We start from the raw sequence: 13,035 nt of genomic DNA on the forward strand, positions 1-13,035 counted from the left end.
TCCGCCCACCTTTCCTAATCTAACCACACGCTTTGAAGCCAACTCATTATCAAAAAGCAGACTTTATTTCTTCATTCTAATTAATATTATTACTGCTCTTGCAGATCAATAAGAACAGGATATGAAAAGTGGAGCAAATATGACAGATCACATTAGTTTTTATGCAGAAACAGACTTGTGTCTCAACAAACATTAATCAGTTGCATCCTGTGATCAAGAGATATTTTATGTGTTTATCACGTTATCAAAATAAAATATGTTAAGTGAGGATTAGCTAATGGCAAAAGTGTTTTTTTTTGTTTTGTTTTTTTTCTGTAGATTTTACAAAATTAAACAGTCTGATCTAAAATGGCTTATTTAACATTGTATACAAGTATTCCATCATGCATTAAAATGTTTTGCAAAATTTACTTTAAAAATATAAAAAGTCAAAATTCTATTTTTATGATTCAAATAGAGTGTGCAATAAAAAGCCCCAACAACTTTCCAATTTACTTCTATTAAATTTTGCTTTGTATCCTTTATTGAAGGAAGTTGTTTTAGAAGCTTTCTATGGACAGCAGTTTTTTTAGCAATGTTTATACACTGCAGCCATTGCTAAACACCTCTCACACACTCTTGAGCTCCTATTTATATACTTAGGTTTACTCTTTAACAAAGGAAACAAAAAGAACAAAGCACAATTTGGGGGGGGGTGGAAAATTAGATTTTTTGTTGTGTTTTTTTTTTTTTTTTTAATTGTTACCTCTGCCTGAATCATTAGTTTAATTATGACTAGTGTCTCCTTAAAGGGACACTGAACCCAAAAATTTTGTTTTGTATTCAGAAAGAGCATTCAATTTTAAGCAACTTTCTAATTTACTCCCATTATCAATTTTTCTTCATTCTCTTGCTATCTTTATTTGATAAAGAAGGCATCTATGCTTTTTTTGGGTTCAGTACTCTGGACAACAATTTTTTATTGGTGGATGAATTTATCCACCAATCAGCAAGGACAACCCAGGTTGTTCACCAAAAATGGGCTGGCATCTAAACTTACATTCTTGCATTTTTAATAAAGATACTAAGAGAATGAAGAAAATTTGATAATAGGAGTAAATTAGAAAGTTGCTTAAAATTTCATGCTCAATCTGAATCACAATTTTTTTTTTGGTACAGTGTCCCTTTAAAGTGAATGTAAATTTTCTCTTAATTAGTACTCAATATCAATTCACAATCATTGCATTAGTTAAAACGCATTATTTTTTTTACAAAAAATTCAAAATATCTATTTATATTTTATATGTAAACTTAGCTGCGTTTTCGTTTCTAACTCCTCCCATCCATTTCTTCCGGTATTTCGGCCACATTACATAGAGAGCGGCCCCTCCTGCTCTATTACGTATTTGAAAAGCTTGTTCAAGATTATTAGTTATTTTGCGCATGCGCTTAACACTAATGTGTCTAATATGCGCATGCGTTAGTACTGTTTACTAAATCTCTATCGGCACTGATGTATTATCATCTAAACAAGTGCTGGGAACGCATGCGCATAAAGAATTTCTGACGTCTCCGAAAAGGGGCTGGACGCCACGGGGTGTGAAATATTATTAGTAGAATAGAGTGTCAATCAACGTTGGATATGCGGTCCAAAATGGCGGGCGGAGGAAGCGAGTAAGACAATTCCGAATAAATAGGTTTATATATCGATTAAATGGTAGATTAAAAAAAAACGATGAATTAAAGTCCACTTAATTTTGATTGTTAAACAATATGTGATTGGGCGATAGCATTGACTTTACATCCACTTTAATGTGCTCCTAATAACTTGTTATATCAGATGCAGAGTATTAAATGTATGGGAAATTGCACCTTTAGGTTTATTTGTTTGTGATTGTTTTTTTTTTTTTTTTTTGCTCATTGGAATAACAACCAATTGTTCTCGAACATGCCCATTCAAATTGGCTAATTGTACAGGGATAGCAAACTTCATTATTGTAACTCTTTTAAGCAGCTCTTTCAAATTTATTATTATTATTATTATTATTATTATAATAATAATAATAATAATATCATGTATTTGTATAGCGCTGCAAAATTCCATACAAAACAAAGGGAAAATGCTGTTTGTAAACAATTTAATGCCCTCCACTTAGTAATGGATCATTAAAGGGACAGTCAACACCAGAATTTTTGTTGTTTAAAAAGATAGATAATCCCTTTATTACCCATTCCCCAGTTTTGCAAAACCAACACTGTTATATTAATACACTTTTTACTTCTGTGACTAACTTGTATCTAAGCATCTTCTGACCGCCCCTAATCACATGACTTTTTTAGTTATTTTGCATATAATTGCATTTTAGCCAATTAGTGCAGTGTCTGCCACTAGCCACGGGCGTGATCACAATGCTATCTATATGGCCTACATGAGCTTGCTCTCCCCTGCTGTGAAAAGTAAATAAAATAGAGGCAGTCTTCAAGGGCTTAAAAATTATCATATGAGCCTTCCTAGGTTTGCTTTCAACTAAGAATACCAAGAGAACAAAGCAAAATTGTTGATAAAAGTAAATTGGAAAGTTGTTTAAAATTACATGCCCTATTTGAAAAATGAAAGTTTTTTTTATTTATTTATTTTTTTTTTTGAATTGACTGTCCCTTTAAGAACACTTTAAAGGGGGTAACATGTACAATGGCTCTTTAAAGGGACCGTCTACACCAGAATTTTTATTGTTTTTAAAGATAGATAATCCCTTTATTACCCATTCCCCAGTTTTGCATAACCAACAGTTATAATATACTTTTAACCTCTGTGATTATCTTGTATCTAAGCCTCTGCAAACTGCCCCTTTTATTTCAGTTCTTTTGACAGACTTGCCGTTTAGCCAATCAGTACCTGCTCCCAGATAACTTAACGAGCACAGTGTTAGCTATATGAAATACATGAACTAACACCCTCTAGTGGTGAAAAACTGTTAAAATGCAGTCTGAAAAGAGGTGGCCTTCAAGGTCTAAGAAATTGGTATATGCACCTCCTAGGTTAAGCTTTCAACTAAGAATACCAAGAGAACAAAGCAAAATTGGTGATAAAAGTAAATTGAAAAATTGTTTTAAATTAAATGCTCTATCTGAATCATTAAAGTTTATTTTGGCATAGACTGTCCCTTTTTAAGCAAAAGCCACTTTACAAGTGCCTGTTCTGTTGAAACAGACAAACTATTGTTTGTGTGGGTATCTCACAAATGAAACCAGTGAAATTTGCAAAACTATCTAAAACAACTTTAGCACAAGGCTAATGGTGGGAAATCCTACCATTTTTGGATCATGCTCTTTCATCTAGTATGTTTTTTTTAGAGAAAAATTCCAAAAATGTATTGAGGTAGCTTAGCCTTACTTTTACATTTTGGTTTTTATGTCCCTTTTAAATTTAAGCTAAAAGGAATGTGAAATGCATATTGCATATCTAGGTATACAATGCTCATTGGATTATAGAGAAAACTCACATAATGTATATGGAGGAAAGGAAAAAGTCTTTGCAAAAAAATAAAGTGGAATACAAGTGATACCTTTTTAGCCTGTTAAAGTGTAGAACCTGGAAGGTCCCAGTTCTGATGCGTATCCTGGTGACCCCACACACTGTAGCAAGAGGAGAAGACTGCAGTCTCCTTCCTCATTACCAGCCTAGGTTAGAACTCTTGATTATGTGCATGAGTTATGACTTCACTGGGAACAAGAAAGTTCCTACTAATGTAGGGATTTCCTTATTTGTACGTCTGCAGCAGGGTTAAGTCTTTAAAGCTCCTATTGCAGCCTTCAGACTATTGACAAGGATAAGTGACCCCTTGAAAGAAGGGAGCCTGCCCTTTTAAATGATGGGCCACATGCACCTGTAAAATAAGTGATTTGACATTAAATAAAAATAAGAAATAGGGAATTCCCTTCTTTTAAATTGAGGGATCACCCGCAGTCATTGGTAGCTGATTGCTCTAAAATAACATATTAAAGGGACACTCGGGTTAAATTAAATTTTCATGACTCGGATACAGCATGTAATTTTAAACAACTTTCCAATTTACTTCCATTAAAAAAAAAAGTCTTTTATATTTACATTTTTTGAGTTACCAGATCCTGACATGTGCAAGAATTCAGACTATACGTATATGCATTTGTGATTGGCTGATTTGCTATCACATGGTACAAGGGGAGTGGAAATATACATAACTTTGAAATTTGTTATAAAAAAATCTACTACTCATTTGAACTTCAGACTAAGTGCTATTGCATTGTCTTGTTATCTTGCATTTGTTGATTGTGCAAATCTAATGTGTTGACTGGTCCTTTAATACCCAATGTTTTTACTGTATGGGGGGGAGGTAGCTACCCTTAACTACAACACCAATAGTACCCCTCAAATGAAATTGGGGATTACCCATTTTTTAAATGAAGGATCGTGTGCTATTTATGTAGCAGGGAATCGCCAACGAAATTGCAATCACTTGTCAGATAAGTGACTTTTATAGTGGTAAAAGAAACATAAGCACCTCCAAATAAGCACTTCAGTGCCCCTGAAAAGAGCAGGTAATACTTCATTTAAAAATGGCAGTAACCTGCAGCAGCTTTTGCTACTTAACCTGAAGGGTAAGGGGCACTAACAGAGCCCATGTCTCATTGTCTTTACTGCTATAGGTACAGGTGTCCTTTTATTATTCTAATCACCAATAAAAAAGGAGGGATCATGTGCCCAATTGGCTGTTAACTGACCTCCATGAAAATAGCGATTACCTGCTAGAACATATACTTGAATGCAGGAATTCTCAACGTTTGGTGAGTTGACCTGTGTCCATCCAGCTTCTCATAACAAAGAAATATACCTCTCAGCATTGGATCTATTTTGAGGGTTCTGGCAATTCTTGAAGAGGCCTTTATTAGTCCCACACCATATAAATATATCATAAGAACCCCTTTTGAAAGAGTATTAAAAAAAAATAAAATCATTGTAATGAAGACCTCCTGATTAATTTTCTTTTTTGATTCCTGTATTTCTATGTCTGCTATTTACAACTTCTTATCAGAACTATTTAAAAAAGGCAAAGTTTTTAGGAATAATATTTTTTATTACCTACACATGGAGAACCAGATATAAGGTGCAATCTGCTCCCCTTTTTTTTTTTTTTTTTTTTTTTTATGGACCAACCTGTCAACACTGATTAACGGAAAACAGTACCCCTATCAAGACACTAACCTGAGGTTGATCAGATGTGACACTCTAGGATATCTTAAATGTTTTAATCACATTTATGTTACTTGGTTTTCCCATATAATAATCTTAAGGTGGTGGCAGTAGAGATAGTTTAGTGTGGGTGTCATTAACGGGGAGTTTCAGCATTTTCCGGGTCTAGTACAGATAAGTGTTTGTTGCCCCTTTCTCCCACTGAACTAAGTCACCGGCTTGCCTGGAGTGGCTAGACTGTGACAAAGTGGCTGTGTTGAAAAAAGTTGGTTAACCCTATCTGTGACAAACTGGGGACTGTTACAGGGTTGGTTAGCCCTGTACGTCACACTTATAATTATCTAGTGATTTCCATAGTAATGATGACCACCTGACAGCAACCGCTAATCTCATTTTGCTGTGTTATTGATTCATGTGTCTAAGAACTAATACAAAAGTTTTGGTTCAACTACTTTTTTTTTTTTTTTTAAATATATTTTGGGTGCTGTGGTTTGAGAGAAATAGAACATGCACACTTTGCAAAAATGTTTTGTCACCTCTCTAATCAGAATTGTGTACAAATATTTATATCTTTAGATAATTTATGCCTAATATTTTTCTGCAGAAATTGCAAGATGGTGCAAAGTGACAAAAAAATAATACATTTTATCTCCTGATTTAATTTATTCTTCATGAACAATATAAAATCCTTCATTTTGGTGTTCCAGGAAGGTGAACTGACACACATTTTAATGTGTTTTTGATATAATTAGGAAATAAGGAATCATGCTTATATTTGTTTGCTATAGGAAATGGCACAAAATGTGTTTGGTTTTTTTGCGTTTTAATATTGTGGTATTTTCCCATATATTCAAATAAATCCTTGCCAGCACTAAAGAGGTTAATTAACTAATAGGGAATACAATTCTAATCTTTCAGGTGCTTCAGGTATATTTATCTCTGTCATTCCCCCCCCCCCCCTATTCCCTCAGTTTGCTCTTTTTGGTCTCTTCCTCCCCCCCCCCCCCCTTACTTGTTTTATCCTTTCCATGAACTTCATGTTAAAAGGACATTCAACTCAGAATATTTCTTTCATGATTCAGATAGAGAATGCAATTTTAAACAACTTTCCAATTTATTATAAGTTATCAAATTTTGCTTTATTCTCTTTTATCCTTTTGTTGAAGGAGCAGCAATGCACTACTGGGAGCTAGCTGAATACAAATCCGTTTTTGATAAGTAGTGTATATATATATGCAGCCACCAATCGGCAGCTAATTTCCACTAGTGCATTTGCTGCTTTAGAGCCTGTCTAGTAATAATAAAACAACGCAAATTACATAATACAAGTTGTTTAAAAGTGCACACTCAATCTGAATCATGATAGACAAATTGTACGTTTCATGTATTAACCACATGCCAAGACTTGCCATTGAGACTTTCACTATTAGGTTTGCCTTCCAACTCGCTCCTTTTGAATCTTTATTGTCCCTTCAGAGAGCATCCAATAAATCCGCCTTTGCCAGTGTTCCACATTTGCCAGACTTGCACTTAACACTTTCTGTTTACTAAATCTAACAAACCACTTCTTTAGCATCCTGTCTTTGTTATCCCTTTCGTGCCGGGGTTAACTTGTCTACATTGGAACAACTGTTTTGATGTAAACAAATTGAAATCTTGCGATCGTGCACGTGACCACAAGATTTCAATGATGGGATCGTGTCAGGGGGGGCGTACCTATGATGCTAGGCACGCCCTCCAGACCTCGATCCCACCAGGGAAGCGCCAGTGACTTCAGGAAAGCCAAGCGGTTAGGACGTTTTATTTTGTCCTTCAACATTGTATTTCGTCCTTTGGCGCTAAAGCCCAGCAAAATTCGGACGAAATACAACGTCCTAACTGCGTTAAAGGATTATATTGTAGCAGACTTCATAAAGCTATACATGAAAACATTTTAAAGGGACATTAAATTCACAATTTAAGGGACAGTCTTGACCCAAATTGAAGGAAGAAGGATTCGATCCACGCCAAAGAAAGTTAAAACAAAAAGCTTTATTGGATCCTTTAAAACATAGTGGGGTTGATCAGAAAGCAGCACATAGAGAGTGAGCGCAGCACCTGGCTAAGGAGGCGGAGGAGACCATGGAGTACGTTTACTCCCATTGAGGTTGTTGGTCCCAGATCCCGGAGGAGCCTGACAATTCCCAGCTGCAGGTTAAGAGGGCACGATCAGAGTGCTGCTCCCTTTGTTATTTTGCAACACGGTGTAACTCTGACTTTGTTTGACTCAGGGGAAATTAACAATACCTGACTTGAGTTCCTGTAACTGTGGAGGTTTTTCATTATTGACTATTATCTATCTGTGATCTATACAAAGTAAGGATTCACCCCCTTCTCTCTCTTTGATTTAACAGTCTTGACCCAATACATAATTTTGATTACTTATTGTTATCTACCAGAGAAGCATTCTGCAACTGGTCCCACATATATAAAACCTTGTAAAAAGTACATGATGCATTTAAAGCAGGGGTCGCCAACTTTCGGACCTCAGGGACCACTAAACTCACAATTTTGAATCCCGTGGACCACTAACATGATTTTTTTTTAAATAAAGGTGTGTGTGTGTATGTATATATGTATGTGTATATATATATATATATATATATATATATATATATATATACTGTACATAACTAGTATAACCATAGTTAAGTTTACATTATGCATATATTTACACATTTTTAAGAATTATTTTTTGAAATTAACTAACTGAATGACAGAACTGAGAGAATGCTTCCAAATGACAGATAAAGGGTGAGTGCCAACTTTTGAGCTTGAAACAGAGAGGCAGAAAGTGGACAGACATTGGAGTCATAAATTAAGTTTAAATCAGAAAGCTCTCAATATGTATGTGAGCTAACCACGACTGATGTTACTGGCAATTACTATAATACTGGTTGGATATGGCTGATCTGCCGGATGGCAATTACTGGAATTCAGGTAGAATGGCTTTGTGCGCAGGAACATTATTAGAATAAAAAATTAATATTTTTAATAAAAAAAAAAAAAGATGGAGGGGAGGAAGACAAACAGTGATGTAAGTCTATCTGAAGGAATTGGGAAAACTACTACAAAGAGACGGGTAAAGGGAAGAAAATAAATGAAATATGAGAAGACTTTTTTTTTTTTTTTTTTTTTTTTTTTTTAATTTTTATTTTTTTTATATACTTTAATTCCACTATTTCAAGCCAAGACTATACCAACCTTTAGAACGGAATCATCTTCCCCTGAGCAGTGCACCGGGTGGGAGGAGTTAAAAATACAAAGTGAAAATCTAAGGAGCACCTCAGAATAGGCAAAGGATTATATTTACAATATATGTATACACTAAAACATTTATTATGCAATATGACAATTAAAATACTAGTGATCACAAAACATAAAATCGATCATGGATCCATGTAGCATATAACTTAACAATATAAAACAAATAAAACATATATTGGAGTAAGATGAGTCAGGTCTGACTAATACAGTAAATCCTGTCGTATAAAGAAGTGTCCAAATAATTGTCCCTCAGTCCAATTAGTATTGGTGATAATTGTTTGTAATTCTTTGATCTCGAAAGAAATCCTTACTTGGATGGTGCAAAAAGTGTCATATAGTGATGGTCCAAAGACCTGTGAGGTGACCAAATCAAGATAAAATGTATACGACAGGATTTACTGTATTAGTCAGACCTGACTCATCTTACTCCAATATATGTTTTATTTGTTTTATATTGTTAAGTTATATGCTACATGGATCCATGATCGATTTTATGTTTTGTGAACACTAGTATTTTAATTGTCATATTGCATAATAAATGATTTAGTGTATACATATATTGTAAATATAATCCTTTGCCTATTCTGAGGCGCTCCTTAGATTTTCACTTTTATACTAATTCTTATAGGATAAACTAGGTATCCTCACTCTAAGAAGCCATAAGGATTTTCACGGTGAGGGCGCTGTGAGATACTTGCTTTTTATCTTAAAGGGAAAGTATACACTCATTTTCATATAACTGTATGTGATAGACACTACTATAAAGAATAAGATGCACAGATAGTGATATAAAAATCCAGTATAAAATGGTTTAAAAACGTACTTAAAAGCTTTCAGTTTAGCTCTGTTGAAAAGGCAGCTGGAAAGCCCACTGCAAGTGGGAAATAAGACACTCCCCCCTCCCCCTTCTTTTGCATATGAAAAGACACTGTACACAAACGGGAGCAAGCTGGAGAAGGTAGCTGACGGTATTCACATAAAACTTTGGGGCTTGGTTAGGAGTCTGAAAATCAGAGCAATGTTATTTAAAAATAAGCAAAATTTATACATTTTTTTTAAAAAAAAAAAAACTTTATGGGCTTTATAAATAGATCATCTACAAAACATTTATGCAAAGAAAAAATGAGTGTATAATGGCCCTTTAACCTTGGAGTTAAAAATACAATCTAGCTACGCAAGTTGCGCAGTACTACGCAACGTGCGTAGGGAGATTGTAATTTAATTCCTCCTCTATTGGTTTTCACGGATGTCCAGCCAGGCATTCTAAGTTTTAAATGTTTGTGCAACCATTGTAAGATTTGTTTTCTAATACTCTCTTTAAATGTAATATTCAAATTAGGCAATATTCCAAATAAAAAAAATTTGGCTCGATATTTATATTTGTATCTATTATGTATACATTTACTAAATTCCCAACCACATAAACTATTGAACTTCTGAATAGTATTTGTTAAATCGAATGTTTTTTATTTTGAATGTGGATATTCAATCTAATTATTAACATTCGAAAATTAAAGTAACATTCGATTACCGAATTTTAATGGATTTTCATTGTTATCAACATTCAATTGTCCAAAACGTATGTCCACAGGACTAATCATTCGACCAAGTGAATTACATTTTCACCACAATCGCCTATCCCTACTCTTGACACATTTATTGTGCTGATGTTACTACTAGAGGCCGTTTGGAACTCCATAGTGATGCAACAGATGATAGGCAATTTGTACACGGTACATGCTTTAGCACTCGGTAGCCCCGCTCTGCGAGTTTGCACTTCACAATAATAGCACTTACATTTCACTAGGGCAGACCTTTCTTGAAGCAAAGGTGGCATCTTATGATCGTTCCAAAGCAACTGAGCTCATCAGTATAACCCATTGTACTCCCAATGTTTGTCTACGGAAATGTTCATGGCTATGTGCTGGATTTTATGCAACTGTTTGCAATGGGTGTGGCTAAACACCTGAACTCTAAAATACTTTTGTCCATATAGTGTATGTGTGCATATAGCACACTAGTGTGGAATTAAACTTATTATATATAACTAATATGTTTTTATATATTTATCATTGCGTGGGTTGCTAACTTTTTCCTGATTTGTTAAAATATTGTGCTAAATCTCTGCCTGCCTGTGGTTGCACACATATGATTTGGTTTTCAATAACACACAGAATACATTTTGTGTGTCGCTTCAAAGCAAATGGGCTAATTCTGTCTGTACCCAAAAAAATTGATGCGGAATGGATGTAGACGGGAAGGAGAGCTACTTCTACCAGCTATACAGAACTGTGGCACTATGACATAAACAATTACATGCCCCAGGCTGCTTCTGGTGCAAGATCAGAGTGTTATGACACAGGCACCTGTCAGCCACATATCTTTTAGGCTGGTACTTGAGACCAGCACAACAACATCCTGCCCACGCTTCTTTTAGTCTAAGCCAGTGCTGGGAACTGGTAGTATGGCTTATCAAGGCTCACAACTCTTTTAACCATGCCTGGTTTTTAAGGTGCTATAGGCAACCTGGCATATAGGTTTGTTGAAGCTTTCTCTAAAACATTAGATTGTTTAATTCTTGTACTAGTTCCCTATACTGTAAATTACTTTGCATTATTTGCCTGACTTCACACTTCACAAATGCAAAACAGAGTATTGTACTAGTTTGTGTTGATTAATTTCAGGTATCGTCTTTAGTTGTTGTTGTTGAAGATGAGCTAGAGATATCTTTATACAGAAAAAAGTCCATTCTGTCAGCTATTACCGAAATATTTAAATGCATCATTACTATATTTATGAACTGCTCTTCTTTATTTAACTTATGTTGCCCTAGATACTCATTTAGTAAAATTCCTTTATGATCGTTGTTGTTTTAGGTATCAGAGGTCACCACAGCATGTTTCTAATGACTGTGCAGGCACAACAAGACCTGTAATGTCGCCAGACTCTTCATCTTATACATTGGACATACGAATGCCAGGAGTAACGCCGCCAGAGGTGAGGCATAAAAACTTTATCAGGATATAACGTGTAACTTTATATATAATGTTATAAGTAAAGTTTTTAGAATCCTCATGCTAACATAACTCACGTTTACAGTAGATGTTTATCTTAATTACTTGTGCTGTTTTTTAGGCTAATTTCTGTTCATGGTCTCAAATCAATTCCTACGCCAATTTATTGCAGCTTTAATATGCTTTACATTGTGATATTTAAAGGAACATTGTACTCTGAGAAAAAAATGTATCATGCATATTGAAAAGGACTATTTAAACATGATTTTTTTTTTTTTTTTTTTTTTTTTTTACATGGGGAAAAATATATGTCCCCAAATATTTAAAATAAATCAGTACCATAACAGTTTTACAAATTAACTTACAACAGAGGGGAAATATAATGGCATATTTTCTGTGGTGTCCATTTCTTTCTAGATACATTTTAGAGGTAAATCTTTCATTCACTTCTACTTTTAACAAAGGTTCATTTCAGACTTAAGTTAAATTTATAAACATTCTTTTTAAAGCTTTTGGTGTTTGTAAGATCTGTCTGTAAAATAATGGCGCCAAATTGTATATTCTCTCTGCCCACTTACTAGGAAGCACATTTATGTGTATCATTAAAAGATAGCCTTTTCTTCATGAAGGGCTGCGGAGGCAGAGACAGAGTCTGTTGTCATGCTGCAGTAGGTGATGACTCATTGTTGCAGATGGAGCTTTATTCCTTTTCTGAAAATAAAAGGGATTCTATTAATGTGGAAAGAAGGAAGAAAAACTGAAGGCCTGTTCACTTCCCTATAGACCTTCAGTGATCACACAAGTGCCACACATAAGTAAGCTACATAAAGGGCTTCTCAATTGGTCTCACGACCATCCATCTTACTGCAGGAATTCAACCAACTTTAATCATTATAGTTGCAAAATATTAATTTACTCAACATAATCCTCTAAGAATGTGTGTGTGTGTATATATATATGTGACTGTGTCTCAACATTTATTTAGGAAATATTAGAAAAATTAATATATATATATCAGCAATAGATAGGTGTGTGTATGTGACTGTGTCTCAACATTTATTTAGGAAATATTAGAAAAATTAATATATATATATATATATATATATATATATATATTTATCTCAGCAATAGATAGGTGTGTGTATGTGACTGTGTCTCAACATTTATTTAGGAAATATTAGAAAAATTAATATATATATATATATATATATATATATATATATATCTCAGCAATAGATAGGTGTGTGTATGTGACTGTGTCAACATTTATTTAGGAAATATTAGATTTTTATATATATATATATATATATATATATATATATATATATATATATATATAAAAATTTGAGTGTGTGTAATTTTTCAATATCCTAGGCAATGGTTTTAAATGTATTAAAGTACTAAAGTGTACATAATAATGTTCTGCTTCCTTTCTACAAGTTTATTTATAGAGCTGTTGTTACTGATTAGTTATTTATAGAAGCTGCTTTAGATAAGCAATTTTCA

At 34.0% G+C, this 13,035-nt stretch overlaps 1 protein-coding gene across 4 annotated transcripts in view; it reads left to right on the forward strand.

Annotated features, from left to right (window-relative positions):
- PAM (peptidylglycine alpha-amidating monooxygenase) overlaps positions 1–13,035 on the forward strand; it is a 405,645-nt gene that overhangs the window by 16,318 nt on the left and 376,292 nt on the right. For all 4 annotated transcript variants that reach the window (XM_053701521.1, XM_053701518.1, XM_053701520.1 and 1 more), the window contains exon 3: positions 11,392–11,512. In XM_053701521.1, coding sequence (XP_053557496.1) covers positions 11,392–11,512 — 121 coding nt within the window. The remainder of the gene's footprint in view (positions 1–11,391; positions 11,513–13,035) is intronic.

This window comes from Bombina bombina, chromosome 2 (genome assembly GCF_027579735.1).
Source record: "Bombina bombina isolate aBomBom1 chromosome 2, aBomBom1.pri, whole genome shotgun sequence".
In the NCBI taxonomy this organism is placed as follows: Eukaryota; Metazoa; Chordata; class Amphibia; order Anura; family Bombinatoridae; genus Bombina; species Bombina bombina.